This window comes from Danio aesculapii, chromosome 18 (assembly GCF_903798145.1).
Source record: "Danio aesculapii chromosome 18, fDanAes4.1, whole genome shotgun sequence".
Lineage (NCBI taxonomy): Eukaryota > Metazoa > Chordata > Actinopteri > Cypriniformes > Danionidae > Danio > Danio aesculapii.
This window is the reverse complement of record NC_079452.1, coordinates 32,688,202-32,700,668: the sequence shown is the minus strand read 5'-3', so window position 1 is coordinate 32,700,668 and position 12,467 is coordinate 32,688,202. Positions and strand designations below refer to the sequence as shown.

Here is a 12,467-nt window from a genome sequence, read left to right as displayed (position 1 = left end):
ACCTTTTTCTGTTGTTAAACAAATGGATGTGATGTATGCTGCTGTTTCATTTCCGCACCTTGATGTTGTATGTGGCTCCAGGCGTGAGTGTGTTCAGCAGGGTTTCTGGGATGTCCAAGCTCTTGGTGATCTCCATGAAGCTGGGGTCTGGATAAGGACACATCTCCTTATATCTGATGACAAATGAGTGAATGGAGGGGTCGAGAGGCATCGGCATCCGCCAGGACAGCAGGATCCCGGTGGAACCGACCCGCTCGCCTTCGGGTTTAGAAGGGGCCGCTGGTACTGCGCACACACACACACAAACACAAAAATAATGAAACAATCTGAGCAGTTTATGATGCATTCAGTATATCATCTTATGACAGCTTTACTGAACACTGCAACTACCTGGAAATGTTAGGTGTAGTTAAAGGTGCTGTAGGAAAACTTTTTGACTCTTCTAAAGCAGAAAAATACCATAATATGTTTGCAGATATTTAAGAAACATGTAAGTGAACATGCTTATGTGAAAAACAATGCTAAAATCTGTTGTTCTCCTTTAAATTGTCAGAATGTGTCTTTGTTTTGATTATGTAACTCCGCCCACTACCAGTTAACCCAATTATATTTCACCACCCGGGATGCCTTGATGGAAAACAGCGTATTAGTATTCAGCAGCCTCTGAAATGAGATGCTGATTCCGAGTTATAAAAATCCACATGAGGTGGTTTTCATTTAGCAAATAATACAAATATTACAAATTTAAACATTAAATGAGCAGCTCGATTGTCAGTCATGTCCGCACTTGTTTGTGTTGTCAATCTGGCAACCCACGTGTGCATCAAGTTGACATCAGAGGGACTGGGGGAAAAAACCCTCTAAAATAAAAATGAATTTGGACTGCATTGCCTAGTTTAACCATTAGGTCAGTCCTACATATGGAACCTTTAAACACACACGTAATTCTAAATATGGTTTAATGGGACTCTCCATAGGCACAATGTATTTTATACTGTAAACAATACTTATTATATGGCCTTAGCATACCCCTAAAGCAAATTTTGAATGTCAAAAGTCCTCAAGTTCTAAATAAATTAAGACATGTCCTCCTAAACCACCTTAATAGAGTACAACTAGGTCATACCATAGACTGTAAAACATATATACAAAAAACATACCCATTTAAATTTCAAGTCATCATAAACCACATAAACAAGAACTAACACAAACATACTGTTTTTAGCGGTTTATGAGGACTCTCCATTTGCGTAATGCATTTTGTATGCTAATAATAGCGCCCGACCCCTAAACCCAACCCTCACAGGAAATGGTCAATGATTATTTTTATTGATGAACAAAATTGAAGCATAAATAATGAAACAATAACTGATGTAATTTAGCCACAACTTTTTTAAATGCTTGAATCCAAATTGGTTAATTACAACAATTTCTATGCCGTTTTTACGGATTACTCAGGTCTAATTTACATGCAATTAGATGTAAACCCAATTAATCATTTTGAACCATTTATGAATCATTCTATATATGTTTTTGCATGACAATGTAGCTTAATTTAATACCTGAATATAACTGGTTAGCCACAATTATTTCTATGTGGTTTTTGCACATAATGTTTAAAAGAAATTTTTACCAAAGTAATTAATTACTTAAGCCACTTATTTATGAGAAATGGTACACTATTAACGCTTTTTGTAAATTATGCAGTATTTAACTGTAGGACAGTTATGCAGTATGTTACTGTATTTTATGGTTGCTTTGTGAAAATTACTTTATATTTTACAATGAAGATATACATACAAATCAGTAAATACACACTGTTAAAAAACAGAATTAATAAACCTCCTTTGAATTTTTTTCTTTTTTAAATATTTCCCAAATGATTTTTAACAGAGCAAGGAAATTTTCACAGTATGTCTGATAATATTTTTTATTCTGGAGAAAGTCTTATTTGTTTTATTTCAGCTAGAATAAAAGCAGTTTTTAATTTTTTAAAAACATTTAAGATCAAATTATTAGCCCCTTTAAGCTATTTTTTTTCGATAGTCTACAGAACAAACCATCATTATACAATAACTTGCCTAATTACCCTAACCTGCCTAGTTAACCTAACTAACCTGGTTAAGCCTTTAAATGTCACTTTAAGCTGTATAGAAGTGTCTTGAAAAATATCAAGTAAAATATTATTTACTGTCATCATGGCAAAGACAAAATAAATCAGTTATTAGAAATGAGTTATTAAAACTATTATGTTTAGAAATGTGTTGAACAAAATCTTCTCTCTGTTAAACAGAAATTGGGGACAAATAAACCAGGGGGTTTAATAATTCTGACTTCAGTTCAATTCAAATCATCTTTATTTCTATAGCGATTTGACAATGTAGACTGAGTCAAAGCAGCTCAACATAGAATTTCTAGTACATTGAAACTGTGTCAGTCCAGTTTTCAGAGTTGAGTTCAGTTTAGTTCAGTTCCGTGTGGTTTAATTTTCACTGCTGAAAGTCCAAACACTAAAGAGCAAATCCATTGATGCACATCTCCACAAGTCCCAGTGGTGAAGAACAAAACTTCACCAATTGACAAAAGTGAAAGAAAAAACCCAGAGAGAGACCAGGCTCAGTTGGGCATGACCATTTCTCCTCTGGTCAAACTTCTTGTGCAGAGCTGCAGTCTAGCCGCCGGGGCTGGAGAACGCCTGACTTGGTGCTGTAAATATAAATACAATATTTTGCTGTAACTGATTTACAGTAACTTACTGGCCAACTGCTGCCAGTAAGTTACTGTAGAATCTATAGGAAATTGTTAAAAAAGCTTGATTATAATTGGCTAATTTAAATAATTTTGCTAAAACACAAATAATGACAATCATTTATGATGTATTTGCTGTATTCTCCTATATTATTTGACCTATAACTGCATAAATGCAATATAGTTTACAAAGTGTTAAAGAGCCTTTTTAACATTCACAGACAGCAAAACAAATAATTAAATCATTTGAGCCATTTTTAATGCATTCAATATTCAGTATTATCACATTTTGACAGCGTTTGTTGATTAGGCAATTGCAATTTTTTTTTTACATTTTAAAACCCCAATGATGATATAATTTGAATAATTTATGATGCGTTTAATATCTATTTAATATCTATCTATTATTAATTATAATTGCTTGTTTATTTATATTGCAATTAGTTCTATGCAGTTTTTTTTTTACACACAATTAATTTTCACTAGATTGTCACTTCTTGCATTAGTTGCCATCATCTCTTGATGTGCATTGAAGCAGGACGGATACGGTTGCCCTGACCTAGATTTGGTATCATCGGAGGTCATTATCAAATGCTGAGGTCTTTCAAAAAGCTCTCTGTTGTGGTGGAGGTGTCAGACATTTAGGAGAATAACAATATAAAGCCATCAGAAAGCGTGACCTGTTCATGCCATTCTCCGAGGGACCCGTGAATCTGATACCTGCGTATCAAAGCCTGCTAACTGGAATCAGCATCAATTATGCAAACATAAATACACACACATACGCATCTCGATTGGAAAACAGTGTGTATGGATTCATACACAAAGAGTTTCACATTTCATTGGATTTACCCTTTCAAAGGAAAATACTAAATTGATTTTGACGGCTGCAACACACTCCAGATGAAGATAAACACATCAGTTTCCCCTTTATTTAGTGTATGAGAATTTAAATTTTTGAATCGAGAATATTAAATGAACTGAGAATTGAGGATATTCATTTTTATAAAGGCCAGTTTATACTTCTGCATTACTGTAAGTGCATGTAATAGTTATGGTGTAGGCTTCACATGGTTGCATATATAGTTATTAGTAGGAATGTTAAGATCCGATCACGTGATCAGAAATTGGGTTGCCTCCCGATCAGGACTTGAATATATATGTATATATATTTTTTTCCATATTTTTTAAAACACCTATAGTTATGCGGTGGCACCGAGTTAAACCTCTTTCTTGATTTCACACAGAAACAGCAACGCATATGGCATGACATCACTTTGATGCAGAGACCCTATTGGTTAAATGCCGGCAAAGTAAGACACGGAAGCAACTTGAAGCAGAAAGCTTGTATGTCTGCGGTCTGGAGGTATTATAAAGTTAATTATGACAACATTGCCAAAGCAAAATAAATATATTTTAAATATATGGGGGGGGGGGGGGGGTAGATGGGGGGCTGGGGGGGGGAGGGGGGTCGAGTTAAGAAGATTCTAAGGGCCCATACATTTATGGGGGGCCCCAGAGACATTATCAAGGGCCCGTGCCAAATCCCACCCCCCATAACCCAACCCACACCCCCCGCTCTTAACTTTCAGCCACGATACCAACTCCACATCCACCCCCCGCTGCTCTTTACTTTCAGCCGTGAGACTAACTCAGTCTCATCCCCCCCCCCCCCCATCCCGTTCTTCAATTTCAGCCGCGATACCAACTTCCCCCCCAACCCCCCCCCAGCTCTTCAATATCAACTTGTCCGAGGGCCCTTGGCGGCCAGCGGCGCCCCTGGGTTTCGGTATCGGTAGATACTCAAAATCAAATGACTCGGACCCGAGGTCAAAAAACCTGATCGGGACATCCCTAGTTATTAACCCTCCTGAATTATCAGTCCTCCATATTTTTTCCCCAATTTCATTTTAACAGAAAGAAGATTTTTTCTAATTAATTTCTAAATATAATAGTTTTAATAACTCATTTCTATTAACTGATTTCTTTTATCTTTGCCATGATGACAGTACAGAATATTTTACTAGATATTTTTCAAGATACTAGTATTCAGCTTAAAGTGACATTTAAAGGCTTAATTAGGCAAGTTAGAGTAATTAGGCAAAACATTGCATAACGATAGATTGTTCTGTGGACAATGGGAAAAAAATTTGCTTAATGGAGCTAATAATAATAACCTTAAAATGTTTTTGTTTTGTTTTGTTTTTTTTTTTAAATCTAAAAGTGCTTTTATTCTAGCCTAATTGCTTTTAATAAATTAGTTTAACATTTCATTACTTGATTTAACATTTAAAATAATTTATACCAGACCCTGTTGCAAACTTAATAGTTTAAAACTACTGAATTAAAATGAACATAATCACACTGAATCGCACACTTAATAAGAGAATGCAAAAACAGACAGAAACCAAGATGGCAGAGCCTTACATTTCTGCAATGAAAGTATTCACATTATTCTGAATGCATGGAAGTAAAGGGGATTGTCTCAATGGACAGTGATTTTACTTCACAAATAAGACAAAAAATTACAAAAGCAGACTTTAAACTTTCATTAATCTGCATATACAGCATGTAAAGCTCTAGGGTCAGGAAGTTCTCAGAAGATAACCTTGGAGTAGCCTTGGAGTAACGATTGATGACCAACTGAACTTCTCTGACCACATTTCTAGAACTGCTCGATCTTGCAGATTCGCACTCTATAACATCAGAAAGGTCCGACCCTTCCTATCTGAACATACAGCTCAACTCATTGTTCAAGCTCTTGTTCTCTCCAAACTGGACTATTGCAACTCTCTGCTAGCCGGGCCACCAGCTAGTTCTATCAAACCTCTTCAGCTGCTTCAGAACGCAGCAGCACGAGTGGTCTTTGATGAACCCAAAAGAGCACATGTCACTCCGCTACTCACCCGTTTGCACTGGCTGCCAGTTGCTGCCCGCATCAAATTCAAAGCTCTGATGTTTGCTTACAAAGTGACCTCTAGCTTTGCTCCTTCGTATCTGCTCTCACTTCTGCAGATATATGTGCCCTCCAGAAACTTGCGTTCTGTGAATGAACGTCGCCTCGTTGTTCCATCCCAAAGAGGGAAGAAATCACTTTCCCGAACTCTCACATTCAATCTGCCCAGTTGGTGGAATGATCTCCCTAACTACATCAGAACAGCAGAGTCACTTGCTGTCTTTAAGAAACGACTAAAAACTCAACTGTTTAGTCTCCACTTTCCTTCCTAATCTGCAACTGCCTCTCTGGCTATACCACTAACTGTGCCCTCTCTCTCTCTCTCTCAAAAAAAAAAAAAAAAAAAAAAAAAAAATTTTTTACTAATGCTTTGCTTCTTAGACTTTACACACCTGAAACTTGTCTATAGCACTTGTTCACTGCTGCTCTTATAGTTGTGTGAATTGCTTCCTTGTCCTCATTTGTAAGTCGCTTTGGATAAAAGCGTCTGCTAAATGACTAAATGTAAATGTAAATAACATTATCCCAAATTATCATTTTAACTGAAGGTTATACAGTGTGGTGTTAATCGCAGAGCTCCTCTATTAAAAAAGAAGAAAAACCCAGCAAGTTCTGAAAGAGATCAAGCCTCAGCCAGGTGAGAAAAAGTAACTCAGAAGTAACGTAATGCATGTCTTACCAACTACAGATGTGGAAGTAACACAACTACAAATGTGGCCACTGAGAATGCACGCTTCTTCACACGTAATCCTGTAATTTGTCTTTCGCAGTCACTACTGTGCTGCAGCAGTAAAGGCTGCCTTTCATTAAAAAAAAAAACACTTTTTTGCTTTATCCAATATCCACCAGGTGGCGCAAGGAACAACCGTTTTTCCACTGTTGGGCCAGTGTGAGCGAATGCCCCCCAAATCAAACAACCCGTCCAGAGATGCGTTTCCGAAAACCATCATTAGTCAAATAAGGTCGCAAGTTCCATTGTAATAAGTATAATTCATTTTTCGGTGTTTCACAAATCCATTGTTCCAACAAACATTTGCAAACTGCGTCACAACCTTGTACATTTGCAACTATAATACATGTACAGAAACTCAATATTGTAATGCAGTACTTTCAAAAGTAACTTTCTCCAACACTGGTATGGAGTGTGACACTGACATAAATCCGGACAAAATCTTACCATATCACTGAATTAGGATAACACTTTTTTTCTTCTTCATGCAGTCTTGTGCGTGAACAGTTTTCACAGATTCAACATAAGTTTTAAAACACTTTGCGAGACACTCGGTCTGCAAACACTGGTCTAGAGAGGATAAATACGACCTACTGTATGGCTAATGCACATGAAAAAAGAAAGCGTCATTATAAATGAAAAAGGGCCGAGCACACACACTTACAGGACTCAATAGTTGTGACCAGTATTCGGCTGACAGGAGAACTGAAGCCTGATGAAGCCACTGCATTGATCGTCACGGTGTAGGACGTTCCTGGGGTTACGCTGGACACTTGAGCCTAAAACACACAACATACACAATACTGACTGCCTGTAGGAGATACATGTATATATATACTGTACAAAAACAATACTTATAATTTGAATTAGCATTTTTGTTGGTGTATTTAAAGGCCTGTAATATCTGTGGGACTACCAATGAAAACTTACCTTAGGGCTTATTTGGCTGTTTACATTCTTGAGGAATTTTTATTAATCTACACTGTCCATTCATAGATGAGTCATTTTACAAAATATGACTAATACAAATACACATTTTAAGTTTTAGTTGAGAGAAATATTTAAAAGTATTATACTTTAACTATATTTAAAATAAATAATATGATAACCTTTCTTTTGTTATAATTAATATGCAATTACACTGCATATTTTGCACTTTATTTGTTTATTTATTTTAAATATTTAAATCTGCCACATGATTTTTGCACCTGGAAAATAAATTTAGTCATGAAAAAAAAATAAATCTGGGGTAAATCAGAGCTTAAATATGGAGTTAGATAATAATTTTTTTATTAATTCAGATTTTTTCACGTGTTTAATTAAGTTAAATTTATTTAAGAAAATTAAACATTTATTAAAATATTTTTATAGGGGGCATTTCATACTCTGATGACAAAAATCTCGCTTTTTAAAAACAATTCTGTTTATTTAATTCAATTTCAGGAACTGGTTTTGGTTTTTAAAACATACAAAAAATATATTTGTGGCACACAAATCCTGTTATATTCAGTTTTTAATCTGATGTTAAAAAGGCTTACAGGCTGCACGTCATGTAATACAAATAGTGATGAACTGCTAAAATGCAACTGATTTAAATATTCATTCATTCATTCATTCATTCATTCATTCATTCATTTTCCTTCGGCTTAGTCCCTTTATTCATCAGGGGTCACCACAGCGGAATGAACTGCCAACTTATCCAGCCTAAGGTTTACACAGCAGATGCCCTTCCAGCTGCAACCCAGTACTGGGAAACGCCTATACACTCACATTCACACACATACACCACGGCCAATTTATCTTATTCAAATGTGTGAGAAACCGGAGCACCTGAAGGAAGCCCACGCCAATATGGGGAGAACATGCAAACTCCATGCAGAAATGCCAACTGACCCAGCCTGGAATCAAACCAGAGACCTTCTTGCTGTGAAGCAACAGTGCTAATCACTAAGCGCCAACGTGCACTTTGCATGGTCTAGAATTTGACAGTCAAGTCTCATTTTTAGTGCATGACAAGAGATATTATCTTACAACATATAGCCAAGTTATGTCTGCTTGTATTACAAAACTGTGCCTTTGAATTTGAGTCAGAATTTGCATTTCACACTTTTTCATCTCTTTTTTTTTGTATATATTGCATTTCATAAAAATCACCTGCATTACATTTGAAATGACATTACATTTGAACCTGCATTCAGTTTTGAATCGACAGGAAATGTAATCAAATAAAAATCATAAAAATGAAATGATTTAGCTGAAATTTATTTCATTTTATTTTAAATGCTGTGACTGCTATTAAAATTGCATTGCAATTCAAATAAATGTGAATTAAACAAATGAAAAATAAAAGGTTCATTTTTAATGCATGATGTCTTACATGAAAAAATGCTATTGTAATTTACAGTAAATACTATAGTAATTTTGAACCACAATATAGAAAAGTGTATTATACTGTTTATAATGCAGTTAAACATCCAAAATAATAGCTTATATTTATACACACACACACACGCACGCACGCACGCACGCACACACACACACACACACACACACACACACACACACACATATTGTGCATATTCAATTTGTACACACACACAATTTTTTGGGGGACAAGTTTTACAGCATAATTGTAATTATTAATTTACAGTGTGCTTGTAAATTTTATAGTATTACTGGCAATGAAAATTGCTATTAAAACTGAACAATTTACAGCAATTTTTGAAAGTGTACATATTTGAGAAAATACTTATTTATAAATTAAATATGTACATATAAAATAAAAATTATATAAATATGTAAATAATTTGATTTGACTACATCAGACTGTGGTCTATTGTAGTATAATATTCTCTATAGTTGTAGAAAAGTACAGTATTGGGTAATTCGTTTATATTACTGTAGTTGTTGTGTTACCATAGCAAATATAGAATTAACAGGATAGATTAATTCAATACATTAATATATGAATCAAATACACTGTGCTATTTACTGTAAATGACTATAGTTTTATTTCACGTCTGAGCTTACAACCTCTTAAGTCATTTAGAATACTATGGCCCAATCCCAATTCTACCCGTTAGCCTTTCCATTACCCCTATCCCTCGTTTTACGCGCTCCTGCCATGGGGTAGGGGTGTCCCAATTCTCTTTAGCTTGAAGGCGTGGGGCTAAGGGCAAGAGGTAGATACCCCTTCGAACAAAGATTTTTCAGGACCACACTCGAAACCAAGAGGTAAGAAAATTTCCCAGACTACACCAGCCACAGTGGCACCCGGAAGTAAGGAGATCCACAAATTAGTATTTTTTGTCATTATTACGAATCTTTCCGACAAACAAGCATATGTTTTAATGTATTCATAACCACGTTCATGTTTTATCATCATGCTTTTAAAAAAACACACTAAAATAAAAACCGCTAAATTTCACTATCTATAATCCCTAATAATAACTCCTGTACAGCAGTCCCACAATGTTCTGACACTCGATGACACTGGAATACCCTGTCAGAAAAGTCTAGTGGCTGGGAATGACCATTTTACAGTGTCTGTTATAAAGTCAATGTTGTTTTTGGTGTGTTTACATTGATGAATATGGCCACGGTGTAAATGCACAGTACAGTTATGATCTTATTGCCACATTAGATGGTTATGATAACATGATATACGCCTCCAGTGATTTCCTGAAGTTAAATACCAAAAAATATAACACAACTGGAATAACTATAGCAGTCGCGATCGTCTGATCTCATATGAAGTAAGAGATCGCGATGACATATGATGACGTGTGCAGGTGTTGTAGTGCTGTCCCATTCTTAGGGGTAAATTTTGAAGCCCTTCCCCTTCACACTCATTTTTAAGGGCCGAGGGGAAGGGAAGGGAAAAAAAAAAAAAACTTAAATCAAACCCATCCCAATATTCCCATAAAACAGCATTTAGCATCAAAGCCATGAGATGCCCTCAATAATCCATGCACCTCATGCACTCCCATAAACACACAAATGAATCTCACCAGAAATCATTTGTTCACAAACAACACAAAACAAAAGCATCTGCGGTGGTCTGCTAAGCTTTGTAGAGTAATGTAACAGCGGGAGGCTAAATTACCACTGGCGATACGTCACACGGCTTCTTCCAGAAAGACAATAGTATAGTCTTATCAGATCTGAGGATAAAATAGCCTGACAAGAGCAGCAAAACAAGATAACATGACCAAATCCAATCCATGCAGAACGTGTACACAGACACACTTCTATGAATCACAGCAAAGAAATAACTAAATATCAACCATTGGCAAAATGGTCCTGAGGATGGATTATTATTATAATTATTTAATTTATACAGCACTTTTCTGGGCACTCAATATATTTACTGCTGGGCATAGATTAACAATTGGCTGTATTTATATATACATAATAAATATACACAGTACACACACACACATGTACAGTATTATGTCAAAACAAACTTTTATTTTGGATGCAATTAATCGTGATTAATCATTGCCCAGCACTAATATTATTATAAATTAAGTTACTTTAAAGTTCTAACTATTTATTAGATATAAAGACAACATTTTAAGTGTAGAAGGTGGCTTTTTATTAATAATGTGATGTTCAATTCTAAATGATCTAAAATGAATAGATTTTCTATATTTAATGCATTCATTAATGTTTTGTTGAGGAAAAACAAATGCATGCATATATTTTATAGATCAACATGCTAAATATATAATTAAATTTGATTGGGTCGGTTCACTTTGGTTAAATTGAATCGCATTCAGTTTACAATCAATCAATCAATCAATCAATCAATCAATCAATCAATCAATCAATCAATCAATCAATCAATCAATCAATCAATCAATCAATCAATCAATCAATCAATCAATCAATCAATCAATCAATCAAATCTTATCTGAGTATAAAATAGCCTGACAAAAGCAGCATAGCAGGGCCAAATCTAATTCATGCAACACATAATGTGTATTATAACCAGGGCCAGACAGAATCTGCTGACATTTTTCACTATTTCTGCACAGAAGTTTTGAAAAAAATTATTGATTTATGCATAATGATTTTGAGAGCATAAGAACTAAATACTTTGTTTTAAACTTTAATTTAAGGTTTAAAATCCAAATCCAAAAAGAAATCCAAGAAAATATTACTTTACAAACTGTATTGTCATATAAATAAATATTTAATAAATCATATATAAACATTTGTATATTATTTAATAATGTTACTTATATCAATATAAAACAGATTAAATATATATATTCACACAAGTAAATAAATAGGCTCAAATATGGGCTAAAAAATCTGTGGATTTCTGTGTGAAACACAAATAATGACAGCAAATAATAAATAACAAAATATCAACCAATCACACAAGATGTTTTAGATTACAAAGTCTGTGAGCCTAAAGTTCACTCAGGGCAAATACAAACATCAATGGAAAATAGATTTAAAAGACAACCTTTTATAGTTGATGGCAATATTTATGATCATGATGTTGAATTCTGAATAGCTTTAATAGATTTTCTTTTTATTAGCTCTATTAATGAATGGAATAATCAAAGAGTAAACTGTAAAATGGCTGTACTTTGTGAACCTGGAGTCCTGTACAAGAAAGAGAAGTGAATAGAGTGATATTTATCACATACTCCAGTCTCTGTTAGTGTGCCAGTACTGTTGTATTCTTTCATTCTAGGAAACACAAGCCTTTTGAAGAATTCCTCTAAGGTCGAGTGGCGGCTCACCATCACCCTCAAACATGCCACTGTGTGTGTGTGTGTGTGTGTGTGTGTGTGTGTGTGTGTGTGTGTGTGGGTGTGTGTGAGGGGCAGAGAGAGTTCTCATGAGGAGAAATCTATCTTGCAAAGTTGGAAATTCCAAATTATTATAAAATGATGTCTTTTTTAGTCTCTGAGTTAAATTTCATTTCATTAAAAATTCTGTTCAGTTGGAGTGTTCATCAAAAAAGACAGATTTACTGAACTGTAAAAACATTGACTAAAAATTATTTGAATCTTA

The 12,467-nt window shown here is 34.9% G+C and overlaps 1 protein-coding gene across 1 annotated transcript in view; it reads right to left on the bottom strand.

Annotated features, from left to right (window-relative positions):
- The window catches only part of ptprq (protein tyrosine phosphatase receptor type Q), a 116,046-nt gene that overhangs the window by 78,831 nt on the left and 24,748 nt on the right, over window positions 1–12,467 (bottom strand). The window contains 3 exon segments of the mRNA XM_056478021.1: window positions 59–285; window positions 5,606–5,612; window positions 7,118–7,213. Coding sequence (XP_056333996.1) covers window positions 59–285; window positions 5,606–5,612; window positions 7,118–7,213 — 330 coding nt within the window.